This window comes from Mirounga angustirostris, unplaced genomic scaffold, assembly GCF_029215605.1.
Source record: "Mirounga angustirostris isolate CCGP_5_RB_7025 unplaced genomic scaffold, mMirAng1.0.hap1 SCAF_4, whole genome shotgun sequence".
NCBI lineage: Eukaryota > Metazoa > Chordata > Mammalia > Carnivora > Phocidae > Mirounga > Mirounga angustirostris.
The window spans coordinates 189,654,095-189,674,408 of NW_026991712.1; the positions used below are offsets into that span (position 1 = coordinate 189,654,095).

Consider the following 20,314-nt stretch of genomic DNA (forward strand, 5'->3'; position numbering starts at 1 on the left):
GAGCCTGGCAGTAGGGCCTCAGCCCCATGGGGTCACGCCCCTCCTCCCTGCAGTAAGCAGCTGCCTGACACACACGATAGCCCCCGCTCCCCCGCCGGAGTGCCCTGCTTGCTCTGTCCGTGGCATTTATTGATGTTGGAAAAACAGTTACACTTTCCCAGGGTCTCTGCAAGCTGACACGTATGCACATCTGCTGCACAGTGGATACAGTCCCCTTGGCATCGAGGGGCCTGAGCTCACAGTGGAGAGCCAGTAGGACAGGCCAGGCCCCCACGTGCTGGGTGACGGCTGGCCTGTCAGCTGGGCATCTGGTCCAGGCTCTCTCCATGTGCCATCTCATCCTGGGTCTCCTGAGCTCTGTGGGGCTGGGGCAGTAAGGGGCAGGCAGGAGGGAACACGGCCTCTCCCTGGGTGGTGGGGAGGGAGAGGCTAGCCCTGGACCGGCAGAGCTGTGGGCTCCGTAGAGCTCTGGGCTGTGCTGCGCAGACTCGCAGGCAGCTCCCTGGGCGGGGGGGCACCCGACTGACAGTGTGGCCGCGGGGGGCAGCTGATGAGAGTGCAGAGAGGCAGGGCAGGCCTCTGCTCAGGGCTTCAGCTCCTGGCTGTTGCTGTCAAGGACATGTGGGCCCCTGGCTAGTAAGGATGTGAGGGACAGGGAGAGAGCCTACACTGCCAAGGGCTGCCCAAGGGTTCTATCCCTGTCCTGGGGATGGCCAGCCTGGGTGGAAGGGCCCGGGGGTACCTGGGTATGGACACCGAGGTGGGCCAGGGATGGACAAGCACCTGCTGAATGTGCTTGCTGGCAAGCAGGATGAAGTCTCTGTGCCACAGGGACCTGTGACTTGGTCCCATTTCACGACTTGGCTCACAGGCAGCGGGCAGCTTCTCCGGCTTTTCCATGAATGCTGATCCTGCCCCTTCCCCGCCCTGCCTTCTGCACCTCACCGTCTGGGTGAGGCCTGATTGGACACATATGAAACTCAGCTGAGGGTAAAGCAAAGATGCCCCTGGGCAGAGCAAGGTGATAAGGGCAGAGCAGATTGCCAGGGCCCACATGCCACAGGCCAGAAGCACAGCCCGAGAGGGCCGTGCTGTGCCCGTGGCTCTGATCGGGCTTGGCTGGCAGAGGAGAGTGTTCTTCCCATTCCTGGGGCACTCACAGATCTCAATGGTGGGACTGGTGGGTGCTGGCTGCCCCAGCCCAGCTCTGCAGGGGAAACCTGCCCCACCTGGCCCACTGGCCCTTAGGGCAGATCCAGCAGGGAATGCTCAGCGTAGAGTTTCTGGGAGACATTGTAGACATGCTCGATGAAGGGCAGGGCCTCGCCCAGCATCTCCACAGCCTGCTCCGGGGACCCCACGTTCATGGCCTCCAGGAAGACCTTGCGTGTGGGCAACGCACAGAAGGCCACGGTGACAGCCCGGCGGATGATCCAGGGGTGGTAGGCCGCCAGAGAGGCGTTGTAGGAGTCCGTGCAGAGGATGGCCGTGCGGGCATCCTCGGGGCTGGTGCGCAGGCCTTCCAGGAAGAGCTGCAGCCAGCGCAGGGCACGGTGCAGCCGAAGCACCGTCCGGCAGCCCGAGTCAGGGTGGCGGGAGCGCCGCTCCAGGTCCACCAGCTGGTTGCCCACCTCGTAGGCCACCATGGACTGCAGACTGCTGTAGTGCTCCCGCTGGGGGCCGCTGCGCAGATGCTCCATGATCTGCAGCTTCGTGGTGACATCCTTAGAGATGAAGGAGAAGATGGCTCCCAGGCTGTTCAGGAACCTGCTCGAGGGGAAGTAGGAGTTCAGCCCAGGTGCAGGGGAGACCGCCCCTGACCTCCTGGGGCACACGTCTCCCTGCAGGCAGGGGTAGGAAGGCTCGGTGCTGCCGGCCAAGCTGTGCGTGAGAACGGCTGACCAGCCCCAAGCAGGCGGAAGCTGGGTGTGCACGGCACCTAGCACGGCACATGGGAAGCGTGGGGACCCCACAAGGCAGTGCCCCCCGAAAGCACCTGACCAGCCCCCTCCAGCCGGCGAGGTAGTGATCCAGCAGCACCTCCTCCTTCTCATTGAGACACTGCTTGAAACTGACTAAGACGACTTTCAGGTTGAAGTCCGACTCCAAGCCATCCATTTCTCAGTTCGTACTGAAACACACGGGAAGTCAGGCTGGCGGGCTGTCTCCCTTGAGTCAGCTCCCTTCCTGGGTCGCTATTTCAGGGTGGTGGGAAGAGTCACAAAGCAACTGAAAGCCCACAGTGGGCCCCATCCCCGGTCAGCCCCTTCTCCCCGGGAGCCTACTTCACTCTGCCAGGGCCACATGCTCGGACACAATGACCTGGTGCTGCCGTGCCCTGGGCCTGGAACACTCGTCCACAGATCTTAGCACGGCCCCCCAGTCACTCAGCCTGGTCAAACCACTCTGCTCTATCTGATCTACGGCAGACATCTCCACTCCTGTTTTCTTGCTTGTTCATCGTTTGCCTCTCTCACCAGAGCGTGTGTGTTTTTACCAGCTGGAGAAATATCTGCTGAGTCTCTGCCCAGAGCCAAGCACCCTTCCAGGGTGGATGCCCTATGAGACAAACATCCCCGCCTATCAGGGCGTTATTCTTGGAGAAAGCCAGGAAAGTCCAACATGGTAGGTAAAAAAAGATAAGTACTATGAAAAAAGAGACAGTAGAGTGAGGTGGAGGGCCAGGAAGGGTGGCCAGCTGGGCTGGGCCCTTCCTAGTTTTACTGCTGCATCTGGGCCCACAGCAGAGACTGCAAGGTCAGCACGGCCTGACAGACACCAATCTTTTCACTCCTACTGCACTGAACAGGTGCCACAGAAAAGGGTGGCTGGGCCAAAGGTCTTCTACACTCTGAAGATAGCCACAAGGCCCTCCCCCAGCCCCAAGGAACCTTCGGGAAGTGCTCTAGGCCAGAGGCTTGCCCTGGATTCTGCTCATATTCATGCAGTCACTCCATAAACATTCAAGGGCCCACACGCTGAATGGGTGCCACAGAGCAACCCAGCCTCTGCCCTCCTGGGTGCCCAGGGCGGGCACTGGGGTTGGGCTCTTGACGGTCCCTGGAGACTCAGCAGCATTTCACCACCCAGGATGCCAGGAGCATCTGATGGGGCCTAGTGGCTCCTGAGGCCCTGGAGGCCCCGGCACTGGGCGGAGCTCCCAGAGGTGAGCTCACCCTGTCTTCAGGTGTGGGGGACAGTCGTGCCTGGCCTCAGGAAGACGGTGCTCCAGAGACTTCCGGCACGCCCCTGCCCTCTCTCGGGGCCTGTCTTCCGTCCACTGAGCAGATGGCCTCCGAGGCCTTCAGGGCTACCTTCCTGGACACCAGACATCCTGTGGGCCTGGACTTCCTGTCTAGAACCTGAGCCAGCAGCGCAGAGGAGCTGTTGGGAGCTTTTCAGAACTTGCAAACAACAGGAAGGACACTGGCTGTGCAGCCCAGGGCAGGCAGCCTGCCAGCTCTCGGGAGGTGATGCAGGGCACCACCAAGGCTCCCCCAGGGTCAGCCTACAGCCCCAAGGTCAAGTCTTGGCAGGAGGGCTGCCTGAGCCCCGCAGCTCTCTGGCTGACAGCAGGCTGAAGGCCCCCAGAAGAGGGCACCCACCCTGGCACCCCAGGCCCAGCGGGTAGGAGTGAGGCCCTGTCCAGGAAGCCCTGCAAGTCTTGCTCGGGAAGGGAGCTCCAGGTGGCGCCGGGCTCGGACCCCGGGCTCGGGTAGGGTGGGGCCCCGGTCCTGGGCGGGTCCCGCTCCAGCTGAGGCCCAGGGATCGAGCAGGGGCCCCGGGTCCGGGGAGTTGTGGGAGCCAGGCCCTCGGCCGCCCCTCCCGCGCCTGGCCCCTTGGCGATGCCCAGACCCACCTGCCCAGTTCGGTTGGGCTCTGCTCCCCGGCCCCGGGGCCGAGCCTGCCGCTCTCCCGCTCACCTGTGCGGCCGCGATCGCGGCCAGGGGACTCTCTGCCCCGCCCCCGGCCGCCTCCCTGACGCCCGGGATTGGTTGCCGGCTGCCCAATCCGGAGGCTCGACGCGTGGGCCGGCGTTTCCGGCGGGCGCACCGGAAGCTGGCGCCTTTGGGGCTGCGCCTGCGCGGTACGTCGCGGCGGGCCAGGGGCCGGCCGCCGTGGTTCTGCGGGCTCGGTGAGGGCAGAGGCTACGGGGCCCGGCAGCGCGCCCGGCAGCATGCCCGAGATCAGGGTCACTCCCCTGGGTGAGTGAGGCGCGCTCGGCCGGCCTCGCGGGTGCGGGGCCGGGCGGTGGTCTGGGGACGAGCCGCGGGGACGCAGAGGGCTGGCCAGGTCCGCGGAGCCCCCGGCTGTCGTCAGCGGAGGCCTCGGGCCGGCCTCCCCCTCCCGAGGGAGGGCTCGGGGGTCGGCCCGCTGCTGTGCTGCTGCGTCCCCAGCTCTCCTCACCGTGGAAAGGGGGTGGGTCCGAAGGCGGGCCGCTGCTCCTGGGGTCCGCCCTTCGGACGCCGTCCCGAGAGCCACAGGGTCTCGCCTCGCTGCGCCGGCGTCGGTCCGCATGGCCTGGTGCCTTAGGTGGCCTTCGCTCCCCGCCTCTGCTTCCTTCCCCCTCCTGCATCTGTGTCGCACCCGTTACCTGCAGCTTCGTCTGCCCAGTCCAGCCATCCACTCTCAGTTCAGCCTTGTCTTACCGGATCTCGGCAACGTTGGTTTTTTTTTTTTTAAAGAAACATTGCATTTTGTAAAAGATATAAATGCACACTTTTAAAAGCCCAGAGAGTGCAGAACACTGAAGGAGGAAGGGTCATTGAGAATCCAGGGTCCCAGAAACAACTGGGGTTATCATTTTGCATTCTGGTGGCCAGCCCTTAGAGCTCTCTGGGCACTCTTCCTGCACTCGTGCCCTGGGCTGTCCCAGAACCTGCCTCCTACACTGGGCCATGTGTGGGAGCATTTTCTATACAGATGCTCCACACAACTCCATATCCTTTCTCCTGGTGTGAGCTCTTCGTCACATAGCCTCCCCCCCGCCCCCCAGCTCCCAGGGTGGACACTGAGCTGTTGGACACCCCTGCTCCTGGCCTTCCAGGTCAGGGTACACATCTCCACGGTGCCATACAGATCACCCTTGCAACAGCTTCTCCTAGCTTTTGGCACGGGGTCCCCTCTGGGTGCTGTGACCCCACACTCCCCTGCCTTTGGCGCCCTTCCAGGGGCCTCCTTGGATCACACTTTGCAGCCTGCCCCTTCACGATTTCGCCCACTTTCTCACCACTCACTCTGAACAGTTCTATCTGCCGCTTCTGTTACCCCAGTCTGCACCTGGGCATGCTCCCGAGGCCATAGCACCATCAAAGCAGAACTCCTTCTCTATTGTCTTCAGCAGGGGCCCTGGGTCCGGGGAGGCGTGGGAGCCAGGCTTATGGGCTCCCTGGTCATGTGGGCCAGGTACAGAGAGTCCTGGGTCCCTCCTGCCACACAGCCTTTGCACAGCTGCCCCTCCCACCTCCTGGCTGTCTCTTTCCACCCTGCTCAGGAGTCATTTTAAGGAGGACTTGCCGGGTGTGGGTCTGCAAGTTTCTGTGTCCCCTCCCCTGCCTTAATCTTCTCCAGGGCCTAAACTCTACCTGATGGACGCAGTGTGTGTCTTACCTGCATGGTCATTGTCTCCTTGCCCTGAAACATAAACTCTTGTGGATATGAAGTCACCTTTGTTTTCTCCTGAGTTCTGCCTCCTTTTGTGTGCTCTAGACTCTGTTTTCCATATCTGCTGCCTAGGGTGGGCCACTCTCCTTGCTCCCTGGGATGGTTGTGAGTCCTGTTGGGAGCAGGGGCCATCACCTAAGAGCTGAGCTCTGGAGTCCAGAAAACCATCCCTGGCCCCATGCTTAGGAGCCATGTGTCCATGGGCTGATCCCATGACTTCTGTGCCTTCACGTCCTCTGTAAAGAGGGGCAGCCCTCCCCTTTCCCCGCCATAAATGTCTGGAGGCCTCTGCGCTGGGCTCAGCTTTAGGGCTAAAGGTGCAGTAGGGAGCAGACAGCTGAGACCCTGCCATTGTCCTGGTGGGGCAGGAGCAGGCTTATGAGAGACCTCCGGGCCTGTGGCTGGGCTGCCCGAAGCACGCAGATGAAGCTCTTGGCTGGGATCACCAACTATTGTCACGGGTGACTGAAACTTCTCAAGGACCAGCCTGGGTCCTGTTCTGGGCCACCTTGATGTGTGTGGCGCTAACAGAAGGTTCGGGTGGCTGGCAGAGGGAGGCTTGTAGGATCAAGATGGAAAGCAGGTCATTTGCTGTCATCAGGCCCTACAAGGCTGTGTCCCTTTCTTCTTGGGCCTCCAGACCCCAGAGGAGGTGACAAATGGCTAGAGGAGCTGGCTGGGATATGCCCTGCTGGGGCTGAAGCAGATGGGTAGGGCTTGAAGTCCGGAACATGGATAGGACTCAGGTTAAGTTCTGGGCTGTGGGTGCCCTGAGGAGGTGTGGTGGTGGGCCATATGCACTGTGGCTACTGTATTTGGTCATTGCTGGACGCTGGGGCTGTTTCTCGCCATGGTCGGTCTAAAGCCTCACAGGAGTCCGTCTGCAGTGAAGCCACCTGGAGGTGCGTGATGCCTTCTGAGAGTAGGTCCTGGGGAAGAGGGCCCCATAGCGCAGATACGACCCCAGTTGAGTTTTCAAGAGGGTTGGTGATGCCCTGTGGAGCGCTGGCTTACCCCTATTAAGTGCCAGGACTACAGTCCAGCACCTGTTACACAGCCCTTGGCCTTTGAAGGCTCCGGTCAGCCGCAGCAGGTGGGCTGCTCCCTCAAGAGGTGAGGGTCTTTTTCCATCTGACTTAGGTGGTAGTAGCAGGGCCTGAGGCTGGAGGTGTAGTGGGGGAGGGCATGTGGCCTAGAACTGGCTTGGCAGTCTTGGCACTTTGCCCCTTACCCTGCACATTTCCCTGGCCTGTGTGTAGAGGGGCTGGTGATGGTGCCTCACACATCATCTGCACAGCAGCCGTGGGGCTCTACTTTTCCCAGCCCACTGAGGGCTCTGCAGCGTCGGGGACCCAGCGTTCCCAGTGGAGCTTCGAGGCAGGCGGCTGGGCCTTGGTCTTGGGGCTGGGGCCATCACTTGCGGCAGCAGGGAGAAGGATGTGGGGGTGGCAGCACCTCATCCCATCTTCCTTTTCAGGGGCTGGCCAAGATGTGGGCCGAAGCTGCATCCTGGTCTCCATCGCGGGCAAGAACGTCATGCTGGACTGCGGAATGCACATGGGCTTCAATGATGATGTGAGTCCTGAGGGAAGGTAGCCTGGAGGGACCTCATTCAGCCTGCTCCTTGTTGCTGTTCTTAGCAGGATCCCAGGCTTCCGAGCCTCAGGCTCTGACCCATGGCATAGGGAGTCTGGGCAAGTGGGCAGTGGTAGGAGGCAGGTGGGTCTGGGGTCATTGCATTCCCTGGCAGTCCCCCCACCTCACTTGACAGACGGGGTGCCCTCTGTGGAAGGCTTGGTCTGTACCAGAGCAGGGCTCTCAGCTCCTGCAGAGTCATAGGGGGCAGCTCGGCACTCCCCAGGCAGGGCTCTGGCTTGGTGACTGGTGTTGGCAGTTTGACCCCTCCCTGTGTACTCGGAGGCTGTGAGCAGTCAGTGGTCCCGGTGTGGCTGGCCAGGCTCAGCCTCTGCCCTCATTCCCCACTCCTGAGAGCCGTTCTCCAGAGCACCGGCAGACCCAGGGCAACTAACTGCATTCCGACCCTTTCTCTTGGCTCGTCAGAGGCGCTTCCCTGACTTCTCCTACATCACCCGCAACGGCCGGCTGACCGACTTCCTGGACTGTGTGATCATCAGGTGGGCACCTGTCGGCTGTTAGTGAGAGTGTTGTGTGGGCTCACATCTAGCCCCACCTGAAGGACCCTCAGGAGCCTAGGAGAGCCACTCACGGCCCGGGGAGGCTGCAGCTGCGGGGTGTTGCAGGCCTGGGTTTTGTTCCAGGTTGTCGACGTGGCACACCCCTGGGGCTGGCCCTCCCTGCCTCTGGACAGTGGTCCTGGAGGCCGTATATTTACATGAGGTTGTAGGTATTCACGGTTGCTCCTTGGTGGACTTCGATCAGCACCATGGAGCCAGGGGGCACTCTGTGCTGCATGCGCCTGTTGGCTCTGCCCTGAGTGTCATGGATGAGAGCCGCAGCTACCCCAGGAAGATGAGGCTGTATTAGGGCAACAGGCCTGTGGCAGGGAGGCCACTCCTCCCTCTCCCCACCCATGCAGAGGTGGTGCATTTCATGTGTGAGCGCCTGGGCTACTTCGCAGGCCTCCTCACTCAACCTCTCAACAGCATTTGGCAGCAGTGACCACACCCTCTTGGTCCTCGATCCTCCCAGATTCCTGTACATTCCCATCCACCCTGCCCCTGACCTCCAGACTCATGGTCTGGCCCCCCCGGTGGCAGTCGACCTTCCCAACCTGGCTGAATGGGGCTTCTGCCTTCCTCCTATTCCTCACACTCCACCCAGACAGTCCACAGTTTGTGGGGTCCAGTCTTTTTCCTGACCCTGACCCTGACCCTTGCCATGTGGCCAGATGACCACAGCAGCCTCCTGCTGGTCTTCTCCCTGCATCCCGCAAACCAGAGGAGCTGCTGACATGAGGCAGCCCCATCCTCAGCTGCTCTGAGGCTCTTGTGGTCTCGGTTCCTTCTTGGACGTGGGCTGGCATGCAGCGGGTCTGCTCCATTCGTGGACACACAGCACTCTCTTCCCTCTGCCCCCGTGCCTTCCTGCTGTGGCTCACATGCCATGGGGTCTTCCTGCCCATCCACCAGAGATGGTAACTGTCCCAGTGCCCTGTCCCCTTCTTAGCTGTTTTTCGTTACTCTACAGAACATGTGCCTGTCTGATGCAAGCATTACCTTCCACACTCCCTGCTTTATTGGACATTTAGATTCTAAGTTCCAGGGAGGTAGTAGTTTTTATCTGTTTTGCTCACTCGTCACTCTGTGTACTGAGGATGGCATCTGATACACAGCAGGCAATCAGTGTACAAATGAATGAATGGGTGGAATGACCACGAGCCTATGCTGGCGTGGAGGAGCTGTGGGGGGGCAGGCTTGTCGGGGAGCAATGGCCTTGGACTGACCTGTGTTGCACCTGCAGCCACTTCCACCTGGACCACTGTGGGGCACTTCCCTACTTCAGCGAGATGGTGGGCTATGATGGGCCCATCTACATGACCCACCCCACCCAGGCCATCTGCCCCATCCTGCTGGAGGACTACCGCAAGATTGCTGTGGACAAGAAGGGCGAGGCCAACTTCTTCACCTCCCAGATGATCAAGGACTGTATGAAGAAGGTGGTAGCTGTCCACCTCCACCAGACAGTCCAGGTCAGGGTCCTAACAGACCCCATCTCGCTCTCTGTCGGGTACCGTCCACCAGGAGGCAGCATTGGGCAAGCACATGGGGTCCCAGCCCAGAATCTAGGTCCCAGCCCAGATTCAGGTGCACACAGGGCAGCTTGACAAGCGCCCATGTGGAACCTCTGCTGCTCACCCAGCTCTGAGCCTGAGTGCATCCAAGAGCGTGTGCTGGCCAGGGCAGTGGGGGGCAGAGACTGACGGTGAGGTGGGCAAGCCCCAAAGGGCAGCCAGTCCTGGGCTGTGGAGTTTGCGTTTTGTCTCAGTAACTGTTGTGTATGGGTCGGCAAGGAAGTGAAGGGTTTTAAGCAGGCAAATGCAATCAAATTGGGTAAAATTTATCACAAAGATTATAGATTTGTCTGTTTCTTCTTAGAGTTAGCGGGTATTGCTTGTTAACAGGTATCTATGTATTTTCAGTTATTTCTGGTTGAATTTCTTGTCAACACGAAGTATGTGTGTTTATCCTTAATAATGCCTTTTACTTCAAAGTCTGTGTTTCTGGTAACATCACACCATTCTCACCTTTCCCATCTTTGGTTATTTGCGTAGTATGTCTTTTTCCATTGTTTTACTTCCAACTTTACTGCGTCATGTTTTAAATGTAGCTCTTCTAAGGGGCACCTGGGTGGCTCAGTCGTTAAGCGTCTGCCTTCGGCTCAGGTCATGATCCCAGGGTCCTGGGATCGAGCCCCGCATCGGGCTCCCTGCTCAGCAGGAAGCCTGCTTCTCCCTCTCCCACTCCCCCTGCTTGTGTTCCCTCTCTGGCTGTGTCTCTCTCTGTCAAATAAATAAAATCTTAAAAAAAAAAAGAAATAAATAAATGTAGCTCTTTTAAGTGGCATATAATTTGTTTTTTTGTTTGCTTGTTTTTTGTGGGTTTTTTGGCATATAAAAATTTATTATTGTCATGTTTTCACCATCAAACTTAGGATCTGGGTTTTCCCTTCTTGCCTTTGTATAAGGGTTAGCTATAAGGGTTGGCTGTTTTGACAGTCCTAAAACAGACTCCAGGAATGTCACTGACAGCATGACCTTTGTGACCAAATCCAGGAACTACAGCTTCATCATTTTCCTCAATAAAATTCAAACAGCCATCTTTGGGTACAAAGGCTGCAGTTTTTTTGCCATTCTTGATCAGCTGGACCCTGACACACTTCCTGATGGCAGAATTTGGCTATTTGGCATCAACTCCTACTTCTTCCAGCACAATTCCCTTTGCATGGGAAGCGCCTCCAAAAGGGTTGGCCTTCAGGGCTGTGCCTAAATGGGTTTTCTCATACTGTTCATAACGTCCCTTCTGATCTCATCGGTGGCTGCGGAGCTTCCTGGCAGTGTGAAGACTGCAACTCTTGCCCATCCTGCCAGTGACATGGGCCAGAGCAAAAGAGGGTTTTGTTGTTGTTGTTTTTAATCTATTCTGATAACTTGTCCAGATGGAGCATTTGGACTCTACATTTAATAAGAAAACTTTGAGTTTAGCTCTACTCTCTTACCATTTGCTTCCTATTTGTCTTGCCTGTTCTCCGTTTTTTTTTTTCTCTTATTGCTTTCTTTGGATTGATTTTTTCAATTTCTATTTCTCTCTTTTTTTAAAGATTTTATTTATTTATTAGAATGAGCGAGCGAGAGAGAACATGAACAGGGGGAAGGGCAGAGGGAGAGGGAGAAGGAGACCCCCCCCTTGTGAGCAGGGAGCCCGACATGGGGCTCCATCTCAGGACCTCGGGATCATGACCTGAGCCGAAGGCAGATGTTTAACCGACTGAGCCACCCAGGTGCCCCTCTATTTCTCCTTTTATTTGGTTAGTAATTTTATACTCTTGTAATTCTTATAGTGGTAGAGCTTACAAATGCATCCATGACAACAAAAATCTAAGGTATTTGGAGGTTTTGCCTCTAAATAATGCAAAGGTCTTAGAACATTTAAAATCTTTTTATCCCTTCCCTGACTTAGACTATTATCTGCCCTTATTTTAATGTGCTCAGTATATGTGATATCTAGCAGGACATCATTACTAATACTAATAAAGTCAGGTTTGCTAGGCGTCATCTCTATATTTACCCTATTTCCTGTGTTCTTCACTTATTTGAGATAATTTACCTTCTTCCTGAAGAACATCAGTATAGATCTGTAGGCAGTGAATTTGCTTTTGTCTGCAGATGGATCTGCTTCACCCTCATTCCTTTTTTTTTTTTTTTAAGATTTTATTTACTTGACAGAGCACAAGTAGGCAGAGCGGCAGGGAGAGGGAGAAGCAGGCTCCCCACTGAGCAGGGAGCCCGATGCAGGGGTTCAATCCCAGGACCCTGCGATCATGACCTGAACCTAAGGCAGCCGCTTAACCGACTGAGCCATCCAGGCACCCCTTCACCCTCATTCCTGAAGGACTTTTTTCCTTACGTGTGGAATTCTAGTTTGGCAATTACTTCTTCTCAGTACTTTGAATATGTCTTTTTTTTCACTGTTTGAAAGAGAATCTTTAATCTTAGGCTGCTTGTAGGATTATGCCCTTTTCTTTGGTGGGTATGCTATGATGGACCTGCATGTTGTTCTTATTCAACCTATCCAGGTGTGAAGCCTCTTGCATCTGTGACCTGATGTCTTTCATCAGGTTCTCCCAGTGTTGCTCCTGCCTGTTGTCCTCCTCCAACCCAGGGCCCCAGACCTTCTCTCATGCATTTGTCTTTCTGTGCTCTGTGCTTGATAGTCCTTTCTATATATTTTAGTGCATTAATACTCTTCAATTATATATAACATGCTATTAAATTCATCCATTCAGTTCTTTATTGGGGTATTATAGTTTCTGGCTTTAGAATTTCTACTTTTTAAAATAATTTCTAGTTTTTTGGTTAACATTCTTAATTCCATTTTCTGAATATATTAATCACAGCACTTTTTTTTTTTTTTAAGATTTTATCCATTTATTTGAGAGAGAGAGAGCACATGAGAGGGGGGAGGGTCGGAGGAAGAAGCAGACTCCCCGCCGAGCAGGGATCCCAATGCAGGACTCAATCCCGGACTCCAGGATCATGACCTGAGCCCAACCAGCTGAGCCACCCAGGTGTCCCTGATCACAGCACTCTTAAACTCTGTGTCTGAAAACTCTAGGAGTCCTGAGTCTGCTTCTCTAGACTGTTGTTTCTCTTGTTTTTCATGGTGTTGTCTCATCTCTTATGTCTGGTTGCTTTTGGTTGAGAACTGGACATTGTGTGTCAGAAACAGGAAATGATGAAAGGCTTGGAACCATGTTCTTCTTTTCTGCCCTCTGCCTCCCAAGTGTCCACCTCCCTGGTCCCTCTGCCATCCTCTAACTGACCACCTACCCAGCATAGCCTGAAGACCTGACTTGAGCCCTCTCCTCTGTAGGTGGACGATGAACTTGAAATCAAGGCCTACTATGCAGGCCATGTGCTGGGGGCAGCCATGTTCCAGATTAAAGTGGGCTCAGAGTCTGTGGTCTACACGGTCAGTGGAAACACTTGGGGCACAGGGGTACTGCTTGGCCGGGGAGAGGAGGCACCCGTTTTACTGCTGCATTCTTTGCCAGGGTGATTATAATATGACCCCGGACCGGCATTTGGGGTGAGTAGGCTGGCGTGTTTGTTTCATCCCGGGGTAGCCCCAGGAGTGCAGTGATGCTCGTGGATGTGCTGGGTGCTTGAGCAGTCTGTGCACTGGTGTCTGCCACGTGTCCTCTGCACGGCAGAGCCTCTTCCTCCTGTCTCCCCTAGTGTGCTGCTTGACAGAGGGTCCAGGGAAGCTGTGGCTGGGGTCCGTTGTGTTGCTCCTAGCCTTGCAGCCACGGGGACTGTCCACCTCCGGCCACGCCCACCTCTGTTATAGAGCTGCCTGGATTGACAGATGCCGCCCCAACCTGCTCATCACAGAGTCTACATACGCCACAACCATCCGGGACTCCAAACGCTGCCGGGAGCGAGACTTTCTCAAGAAGGTCCACGAGGCCGTGGAACATGGCGGGAAGGTAACTGGTGCAGGCAGGGTGCCAGGCAGGGCTCTGGGCCATGTGCCCACCCTGACCATGCTACACAGTCCTTCGGCAACCTCCGGCATGTCAGGAGATGGGTGCTCTGTGTTCTGGGCATGCAGGGAGGAAGATTTGCTCAGCGTTAGGAAGAAAAACTTCTCCGAAGACTAGAGGGGTGTTTATTCACCCTTCACCTCAGATCCCAGACCAGGGCTGGCTGGAGTATCCACCATGGTCATTTTGGGACAGACTGTGGCTGGGAGCAGGACTTGCGGGCAGAGTGTGGGCGCCTTACCTGTAGCTCACAAAGGGCCTCTGGCTCTCAGGGATGCCGGCTATGCCCTCTCGGTGGACGCAGCCTCTGACCCTCAGAGCGACCAGCGGGGCCAGTCTTTGTAGCAGCTGCTCCCTGGGAAGCCAGCCACAGGGCACAGCTGCCTGCCCATTATGGTCGGATGTGGGCTCAACTTGGGTGGGCAGCATGGCCAGGGATTCCTGCCTGAGCCAGCCTTGTCGTCCCCCGGCAGGTGCTGATCCCTGTGTTTGCGCTGGGCCGAGCTCAGGAGCTCTGCATCCTGCTGGAGACGTTCTGGTAGGTGCAGCCCGGTTGGTTTCTGGGAACCCTGGCCTGAGTGGGCTTCAGTGGGATGCCGGTGTCCGGGTCCTCAGTCCAGCTCTGGGCAGAGCATAGGCTGAAGCCCTGGCAGCTGTCAGGTACAGTCAGGGTGCCTGATCTCCGGTGCCCACCCAAGCCAGGAGGCCTGTGTCATGCTGTTCCACCCCTCCCCCCGGCCCCCAACCATGCTCTGTGTCCCTTCATCAGAACCAACGTGTTACAGAAGGAAGTAGGCTGAGGTGGGAGACATGCGGGAGTTGTTCCTCCCACCGGATACAACCCAGGCTGCGGGTGTGAGGGCTGACATGGGCCGCTCCTTCCCTGGCAGCCTCCTCCACTGTGTCCCTGCGCTGTCCACAGGGAGCGCATGAACCTCAAGGCCCCCATTTACTTCTCCACGGGCCTGACGGAGAAGGCCAACCACTACTATAAGCTCTTCATAACCTGGACCAACCAGAAGATCCGTAAGACCTTCGTGCAGAGGAACATGTTTGAGTTTAAGCACATCAAAGCCTTCGACCGAGCGTTTGCGGACAACCCGGGTCCGATGGTGAGGTCCTGGCCAGGAGGGGCTGGGGATGGCTATCCTGTGCCTGCTGCAGCCAAGTCATGCCTGCCCCACGCTGGGGCATCTGGGGCCAGTGCTGAGTGTCCACACGTGTGTACCTCCTCCACGTCTGGGACATGCGGGGGGACCTTGCCTGCAGGTCTCCCTCAGGGAGCGGGGTGCACTGTGCTGGGGAAAAGACGAGGGGAGGTCAGAAGGTAGGGCCTGTGGCGGGTGCAGGGTCAGAAGGCTCTGAGGGCAGAGGAGGGGCTGGACCCATGGCCAATACTGGTTCCCTGACAGACGGGTGCTGTGCCGCCCCTACCCCCACCCCCACCCCACCCCTGCAGGTCGTGTTTGCCACACCAGGCATGCTGCATGCTGGCCAGTCCCTGCAGATCTTCCGGAAGTGGGCAGGGAACGAGAAGAACATGGTAAGAGGTGTAGCTCCCAGGAGGACCTGTGAGGTTGGGCAGAGGTGGGGGAACAGGGGCTCTGCTTGGCTTGGGGACACTGCTGTTTGTCAGGACAGGGCTCGGTATCCTGGGGCCCAGTGTCTCATCCACGTGGTTCAGACTCTTGCTGTGTCAGCCTGTTCCATCAGGCAGTGAAGTCTTCTGGCCCCGAGCTGATGTGGTACTCGGCCTGGATGGGCTTGTGCCAAGACCCGAGACTGCTTGGGTCTGTAGTGGGGCCTGGGATAGGGAGCTGCTGGCAAAGGAAAGGGGCTGTTCAGGGTATAGGTTCTGATAGGCAGGAAGGGTAGGGTGGAGAGACCTACAGGGAGGAAGCCCCCCGAAGCCGGACTTGGGGGGGGCCGTGTTGCAGGGTGGCTGCCAGCTCCGTCCCCCCTCCCCCACAGGTCATCATGCCTGGCTACTGCGTGCAGGGCACTGTGGGCCACAAGATCCTCAGTGGGCAGCGCAAGCTGGAGATGGAGGGGCGGCAGGTGGTGAGTCCCCGCTTCCCCAGCAGCTCGGTGGGCCCCTTTTGGGTTGGTGGGGAGCCCTTGGAGCCTGCTGCTCGTGGTAACGGCCTGTGTGCACTGTGATGCTGCAGTTGGAGGTCAAGATGCAGGTGGAGTACATGTCCTTCAGCGCCCATGCCGACGCCAAGGGCATCATGCAGCTGGTGGGCCAGGCAGAGCCCGAGAGTGTGCTGCTCGTACATGGGGAAGCCAAGAAGATGGAGTTCCTGAAGCAGAAGATCGAGCAGGAATTCCGTAGGCAGCCCAGGCATGGGGTGGGCTTCGCTGATACAGGGAATGTGTGCAGGGTCTACCCGTGGGGTCAGCATGGGCAGGGCCCAATGGCCTGGACTGAGGCTCTCTGCTCCTCCCACTCTTGCCCAGGGGTCAACTGCTACATGCCAGCCAACGGTGAGACGGTGACACTGCCCACAAGCCCCAGCATCCCCGTGGGCATCTCGCTGGGGCTGCTAAAGCGGGAGATGGCACAGGGTATGCAAGGCAGGGCACACTGGGCAGGGGAGGGCAGCGGCGCAGCAGGTGGGCAGCTCCCATCCCTGCCCCTTTCTCTGTAGGGCTGCTTCCTGACGCCAAAAAGCCCCGGCTCCTGCATGGCACTCTGATCATGAAGGACAGTGTGAGTGTGTGTGTGCTTGGGTGGGGGTGAGGGGTGCCCGGATGCCCCCTGACCTGCCCCTGCCCCGCAGAACTTCCGGCTCGTGTCCTCAGAGCAGGCCCTAAAGGAGCTGGGCCTGGCCGAGCACCAGCTGCGCTTCACCTGCCGTGTGCATCTCCACGACCCTCGCAAGGAGCAGGAGACGGCCATGCGGGTCTACAGCCACCTGAAGAGGTGGGTGCCCCCACTCCTGGCTCTGGGGGTGGTAAGAAGTGGGGCACAAGGTGGGGTCTCACTGTGCCTCCCCGCAGCGTCCTCAAGGACCACTGCGTGCAGCACCTTCCCGATGGGTCTGTGACCGTGGAGTCCATCCTCATCCAGGCTGCTGCCCACTCAGAGGACCCAGGCACCAAGGTGCTGCTGGTCTCCTGGACCTACCAGGTGAGTGGTGGGTCCCAGGGAGCCCTGTTCCTGGCAGGTCAGGATGGGCGGGGGCTGCCCAGCTGTGGTGGTTGGGGAAGATGCGATGACTTGCCTCCTTTTGTATCTGGTTGTAGGATGAAGAGCTGGGAAGTTACCTCACGTCACTGCTCAAGAAGGGCCTCCCCCAGGCCCCCAGCTGAGGTCAGCTGGTCACCAAAGGGACCTAGGCTTTCATCCAGGGCCATGTCTGTGCCTCAGCTCTTCCCTCTGTCCCCAGATGTGGAGCCCCCGGCTGCTCATAGCCCTTGTCTGTGAGGACAGGACCACAGTGTCATGTGCCTGTTTGGCTGAGAAAAGAAAGAGGCCTGGGGACTTGATCACCCTTTATTTCTATTCCTGAGCCCCCAAGAGATGGGTGGATGCTCCTGAGGTATTAATTTCCAGTAAAAACTGCACCAAAGGCTGCATGGCTGTTCCCTTCTCGACGTGCAAACCCTCTTCCTGCAGTTCACCGGTAGCAGACCGGGGTGGCGGGAGGCAGGAGGCCTGTGTGGCATGCAGAGCTGGGCAGGGTCCGGCGGCAGGGCTGTGTGTGTCATGGCCACCCTGACCTCAGCTGGGCATCTGGGGGTGATCTGTGGCTTCCGTGCGGTAAACGCTGCAGGACACAGGAGGTTTTCTACAGAGGCTGGGCCTGGCCTTGGGTCCACAGCTTTAGCTGCGCTGCAGAGCCCCTGCTTTTCAAGCTGCTCCCTACTCCCTGAGAGGAGCCCCCTCAATCCCCTTCCTCTACTAGGAACATGATCCTAGAGCCCAGGTCGGGAGTATGGCTCAGGTCTAGGGAACCAGGGGAAGAGGTACCTTACTCCAGGCCTCCTGTTTTTGGCTTGCTGGTTTCCAGCTGGAGATTTTTTGGCCAACCTGAGGTTTCCTTGCCTTCCCACTGAACAGAGGCTGGATTCCCACCTGCTAGCAGGACAGACGAGGGCTGTAGCTGTGCTGTCGCCAAGAGTCCCTCCTCCATCAAGCACCCAGCCTTAGGAGGGGTCAATCAGTGGGATGCACGCAGGCACCTTTCCAGGCAGCGAACTCTTACCGAGGCTCCCGTATAGCACTGACTTGAGGAATAAGCCATGGGCTGGGGCCACACGTGCCTGGTGCCTGCCCAGGGGGTCCCGGCTTTCCAGGATCACCTTCACCTGAGCAGGCATCAAAGCCCCCAGCCCCACAGCCACCAGCACAGATGTCATTCGCCGCACCTGCAACCCAAAGCCAAGAGTGCCACAGGGGCCCAAACCCTGGAGGCCACCCCCACCCCTTGGAGGCCTAGGGCAGAGCCCACCTGTCTGTACAGGAAGGACTGGCTCTCAAACTCCAGGTTCCAGAATTGCAACCTAGAAATACAGGCACTTGTGATGCCTGGGCCAGAGCAGCCCCTGAGTCCACACTGTGGCCCCAGACAAGGAGGTGGGCAGGGGGAGGGGTCTGGGGGAGACTGGTTCCCACTCTCTGCCACCACAGGGGCTTCCACTGACCACCCTACCCTCAAGTGAAGCTGAGGGGAGGAACACTGAGTGGGAGGGGCAGCAGAGCCTTCTAGGGACCTTGGCACTGGGGACAGGGCCCTCAGGTGGAGGTGCTGCTAAGGTGTAGGTCCTGGTGCAGGCTCTGGGGCAGCTGAGGGAGGTGAGCATGGCGTTTATCTACCAGAGACCCAAGCCTCAGGGGAGGGGCTCTGCAGCTGACCATGCAGAAAATCCTCCTTTCAGTGCTGGCTCGAACTGGGAAGGTTTTGGAAGTCAACAGCTGACATCTGGCCAGAGGCGCCAGGGACAGTGCCCGGGCAGTGGAACCAACCCCCTGCCACGGAGGGCCCAAACCGCTAGCCTGGTGCTTCTCTTTCAGCAAAGCCTTTTCAGCAGCTAGGCAACCAACACTGAGCTGGGCAGGGCGGGAACCCAGCCTGGGGGGAGGGCACAGCTGCAGACTCATGGTTGTTGGGGTCATGCCACTCAGCTAACCAGTACCCCCCTTATGAGGACTGATGGGTGCCCAGGGAGCCCCCAACCCCAGCCGTGTCCTGCCTCTGCACCTCCTTTGCCAGGGAAGGTGCTAAATCCAGCTCCCCCAGCCTCTGGCCAGTGTGCAGGGTGCCCTTCCTTACCTGTTCTCCTGGGCAAGGACAAAGGGGCTGCCTGGGTCAGGGGACACGGAGGCTCGGCGCAGCGTGCGCACCGAGCTGGTGGCTGGGCTGCCAGCTGACTGGAAGGCACTGAAGTCATGTGTCCCGAGGAGGTGCTGGGCAGCTTCCCGCATGGCATCCACATCCAAGCAGCTGCAAGGAACCAGGTGACTGGTCAGGAGGGAGTAGCCAGCCAGGTGGGTCCGACAACCCTCTCCCACTCACGCACACCCACACTCACCCTGCCCGCAGTGCCCAGCATCGGTTTCGTTCAAACACTGACAGCTGGTCAGGCTGGTGGCAGCCTGTGACCAGGCGGTACAGGTAGGTCCTGGATGTGGCTGCATGGCGGGCATGGAAGTCACTGGGTACTCGGAAAGCCTGCAGTATCCTGTGGGAGCAGGATTAGGCACACCAGAAGGATACCTCCACTCACCCAAGTGACACCTTGGTATCTCTATCACTCCCAAAAAGTTTGTCCAGACACCAGGTCCTTCCCGACTTACGGCCTCCACCCACCACGGACCAGTCTGGAGACAGCAGATGCGTGCTCACCGGATGGCCGGGTGCTTCAGGTGGGCGTTGAGAGCCTCTGCCAGGACCTCTGGGGAGAAGGGGGGCTGGCCTGAGCGGCGCTGGACGTCCAGGTGAGCCGCGTTACACAGGGCGTGGACCCCGGCATCCGTGCGGCTGGAGATAGTGAATTTGACCGGCACCACCGAATTCAGCCGCTTTGCAGCCTCCTGGGGGGACAGAGCCGCCTGGGGCGGGCTGGGCAGCGCGGGGCGAAGACCGGGGCCCAGAGGCGCGGGGGCTCCCATCTGCCCCTCCCTCGTGTCTGCCTCTTTCCATTCCGGGCGGCTGGCGGGCAGAGCTCACCTCCAGGTAGTTCTGGACCCCGACGGCGCGCTGGCAGCCTCTGACGGCCGCGACCCCGCTGTGGGCAGAGACCGGCTCAGGTTAGAGGGCGGAGTTTGGGCCCCGCCCCGCCCTCTGCGGCCCTCCGTGTCTGTCCCCTCCCCCAGATGTCGGGCCTGGCTACCAGACGTGCGGGTCCTAAATTTAGCTCCCGCCCCCTCCCACGTCGGGCGCCGGGATACAGTTCGGGGCCGCGGGCACGGATGGGAGGTCCGGAAGACGTACTTAAAGTCCGTGCCCAAGTACTGGAAGTACACGAGGTAGCGCGCCGTCACCGAGCCTGCTGCAGGGCCCATGACCGGAGTCGGCGGACCGCGGCCGGGCTCACCGCGGCCGGGCTCAGCGCGGCCTGGTTCAGCGGGGCCGCACGTGGGCCCAGCACGCGCGCCTGCGCGCGCGGGGCAAGCGATGTGGCCACGCCCCCGGCTGCGCCCGCGCCCGCGCCTGCGCCTTAGCGTTGGTCCCCGCCTCGGCAGTCCGGCCCTCACCCGCCCTCCGGCTGCTAGGGGCGGGAGCGGGGGCGGGGCCGAACTAAGGGATTGGGTGCAAACTGCTGAGTCGCAGAAGAGCCCGTGGGCCGGATTCCGACAGCGGCGCCCAGGAGGGGCTCCCGCGGCTGTGCACTCATTCATCCATCCTCTCAACCCGCTCACCCACGACCCACTGTTCTGGAGTGGGTCCGTCCCCACGTT

The 20,314-nt window shown here is 58.8% G+C and overlaps 3 protein-coding genes and 1 pseudogene across 12 annotated transcripts; 1 reads left to right on the forward strand and 3 right to left on the reverse strand.

The window, feature by feature from the left end:
* Positions 1-108: 108 nt before the first annotated feature.
* CPTP (ceramide-1-phosphate transfer protein) lies at positions 109-4,553 on the reverse strand. 4 transcript variants are annotated; one of them, XM_064590133.1, is made up of 3 exons: positions 4,408-4,553; positions 1,997-2,131; positions 109-1,767 (listed from the first exon to the last, which is right to left on the reverse strand). In XM_064590133.1, exons 2-3 carry the CDS (start codon positions 2,116-2,118, stop codon positions 1,245-1,247), a joined length of 645 nt encoding a protein of 214 aa, XP_064446203.1. In that variant the 5' UTR covers positions 2,119-2,131; positions 4,408-4,553; the 3' UTR covers positions 109-1,244. The 4 variants fall into 4 exon arrangements, with proteins under 4 accessions (XP_064446203.1, XP_045754902.1, XP_045754901.1 ...); XM_045898946.3 differs by lacking the exon at positions 4,408-4,553 and adding an exon at positions 3,924-4,066; XM_045898945.3 differs by lacking the exon at positions 4,408-4,553 and adding an exon at positions 3,860-4,016.
* Positions 4,076-16,985, forward strand: INTS11 (integrator complex subunit 11). Of its 2 annotated transcripts, XM_045898938.3 has the most exons (17): positions 4,076-4,205; positions 7,142-7,239; positions 7,726-7,799; positions 9,106-9,334; positions 12,735-12,833; positions 12,916-12,950; positions 13,212-13,350; positions 13,881-13,945; positions 14,330-14,519; positions 14,867-14,950; positions 15,379-15,468; positions 15,576-15,738; positions 15,868-15,975; positions 16,059-16,120; positions 16,191-16,333; positions 16,411-16,540; positions 16,657-16,985. In XM_045898938.3, the coding sequence occupies exons 1-17, from the start codon at positions 4,178-4,180 to the stop codon at positions 16,720-16,722; spliced, it is 1,803 nt and encodes a 600-aa protein (XP_045754894.1). In that variant the 5' UTR covers positions 4,076-4,177; the 3' UTR covers positions 16,723-16,985. The 2 variants fall into 2 exon arrangements, with proteins under 2 accessions (XP_045754894.1, XP_064446194.1); XM_064590124.1 differs by lacking the exon at positions 16,059-16,120.
* Positions 10,293-10,724, reverse strand: LOC123860184 (small ribosomal subunit protein uS12-like; annotated as a pseudogene).
* On the reverse strand, positions 14,519-20,310 carry PUSL1 (pseudouridine synthase like 1). 6 transcript variants are annotated; one of them, XM_064590128.1, is made up of 9 exons: positions 19,848-20,310; positions 19,584-19,641; positions 19,260-19,447; positions 18,946-19,095; positions 18,687-18,857; positions 17,865-17,916; positions 17,619-17,781; positions 17,384-17,491; positions 14,519-14,705 (listed from the first exon to the last, which is right to left on the reverse strand). In XM_064590128.1, exons 1-8 carry the CDS (start codon positions 20,252-20,254, stop codon positions 17,385-17,387), a joined length of 1,296 nt encoding a protein of 431 aa, XP_064446198.1. In that variant the 5' UTR covers positions 20,255-20,310; the 3' UTR covers positions 14,519-14,705; position 17,384. The 6 variants fall into 6 exon arrangements, 5 of the variants coding, with proteins under 5 accessions (XP_064446198.1, XP_064446199.1, XP_064446200.1 ...); XM_064590129.1 differs by having other exon boundaries at positions 17,384-17,488; positions 19,848-20,309; XM_045898941.3 differs by lacking the exon at positions 14,519-14,705 and adding an exon at positions 16,893-17,180 and having other exon boundaries at positions 19,848-20,307.
* Positions 20,311-20,314: the final 4 nt, after the last annotated feature.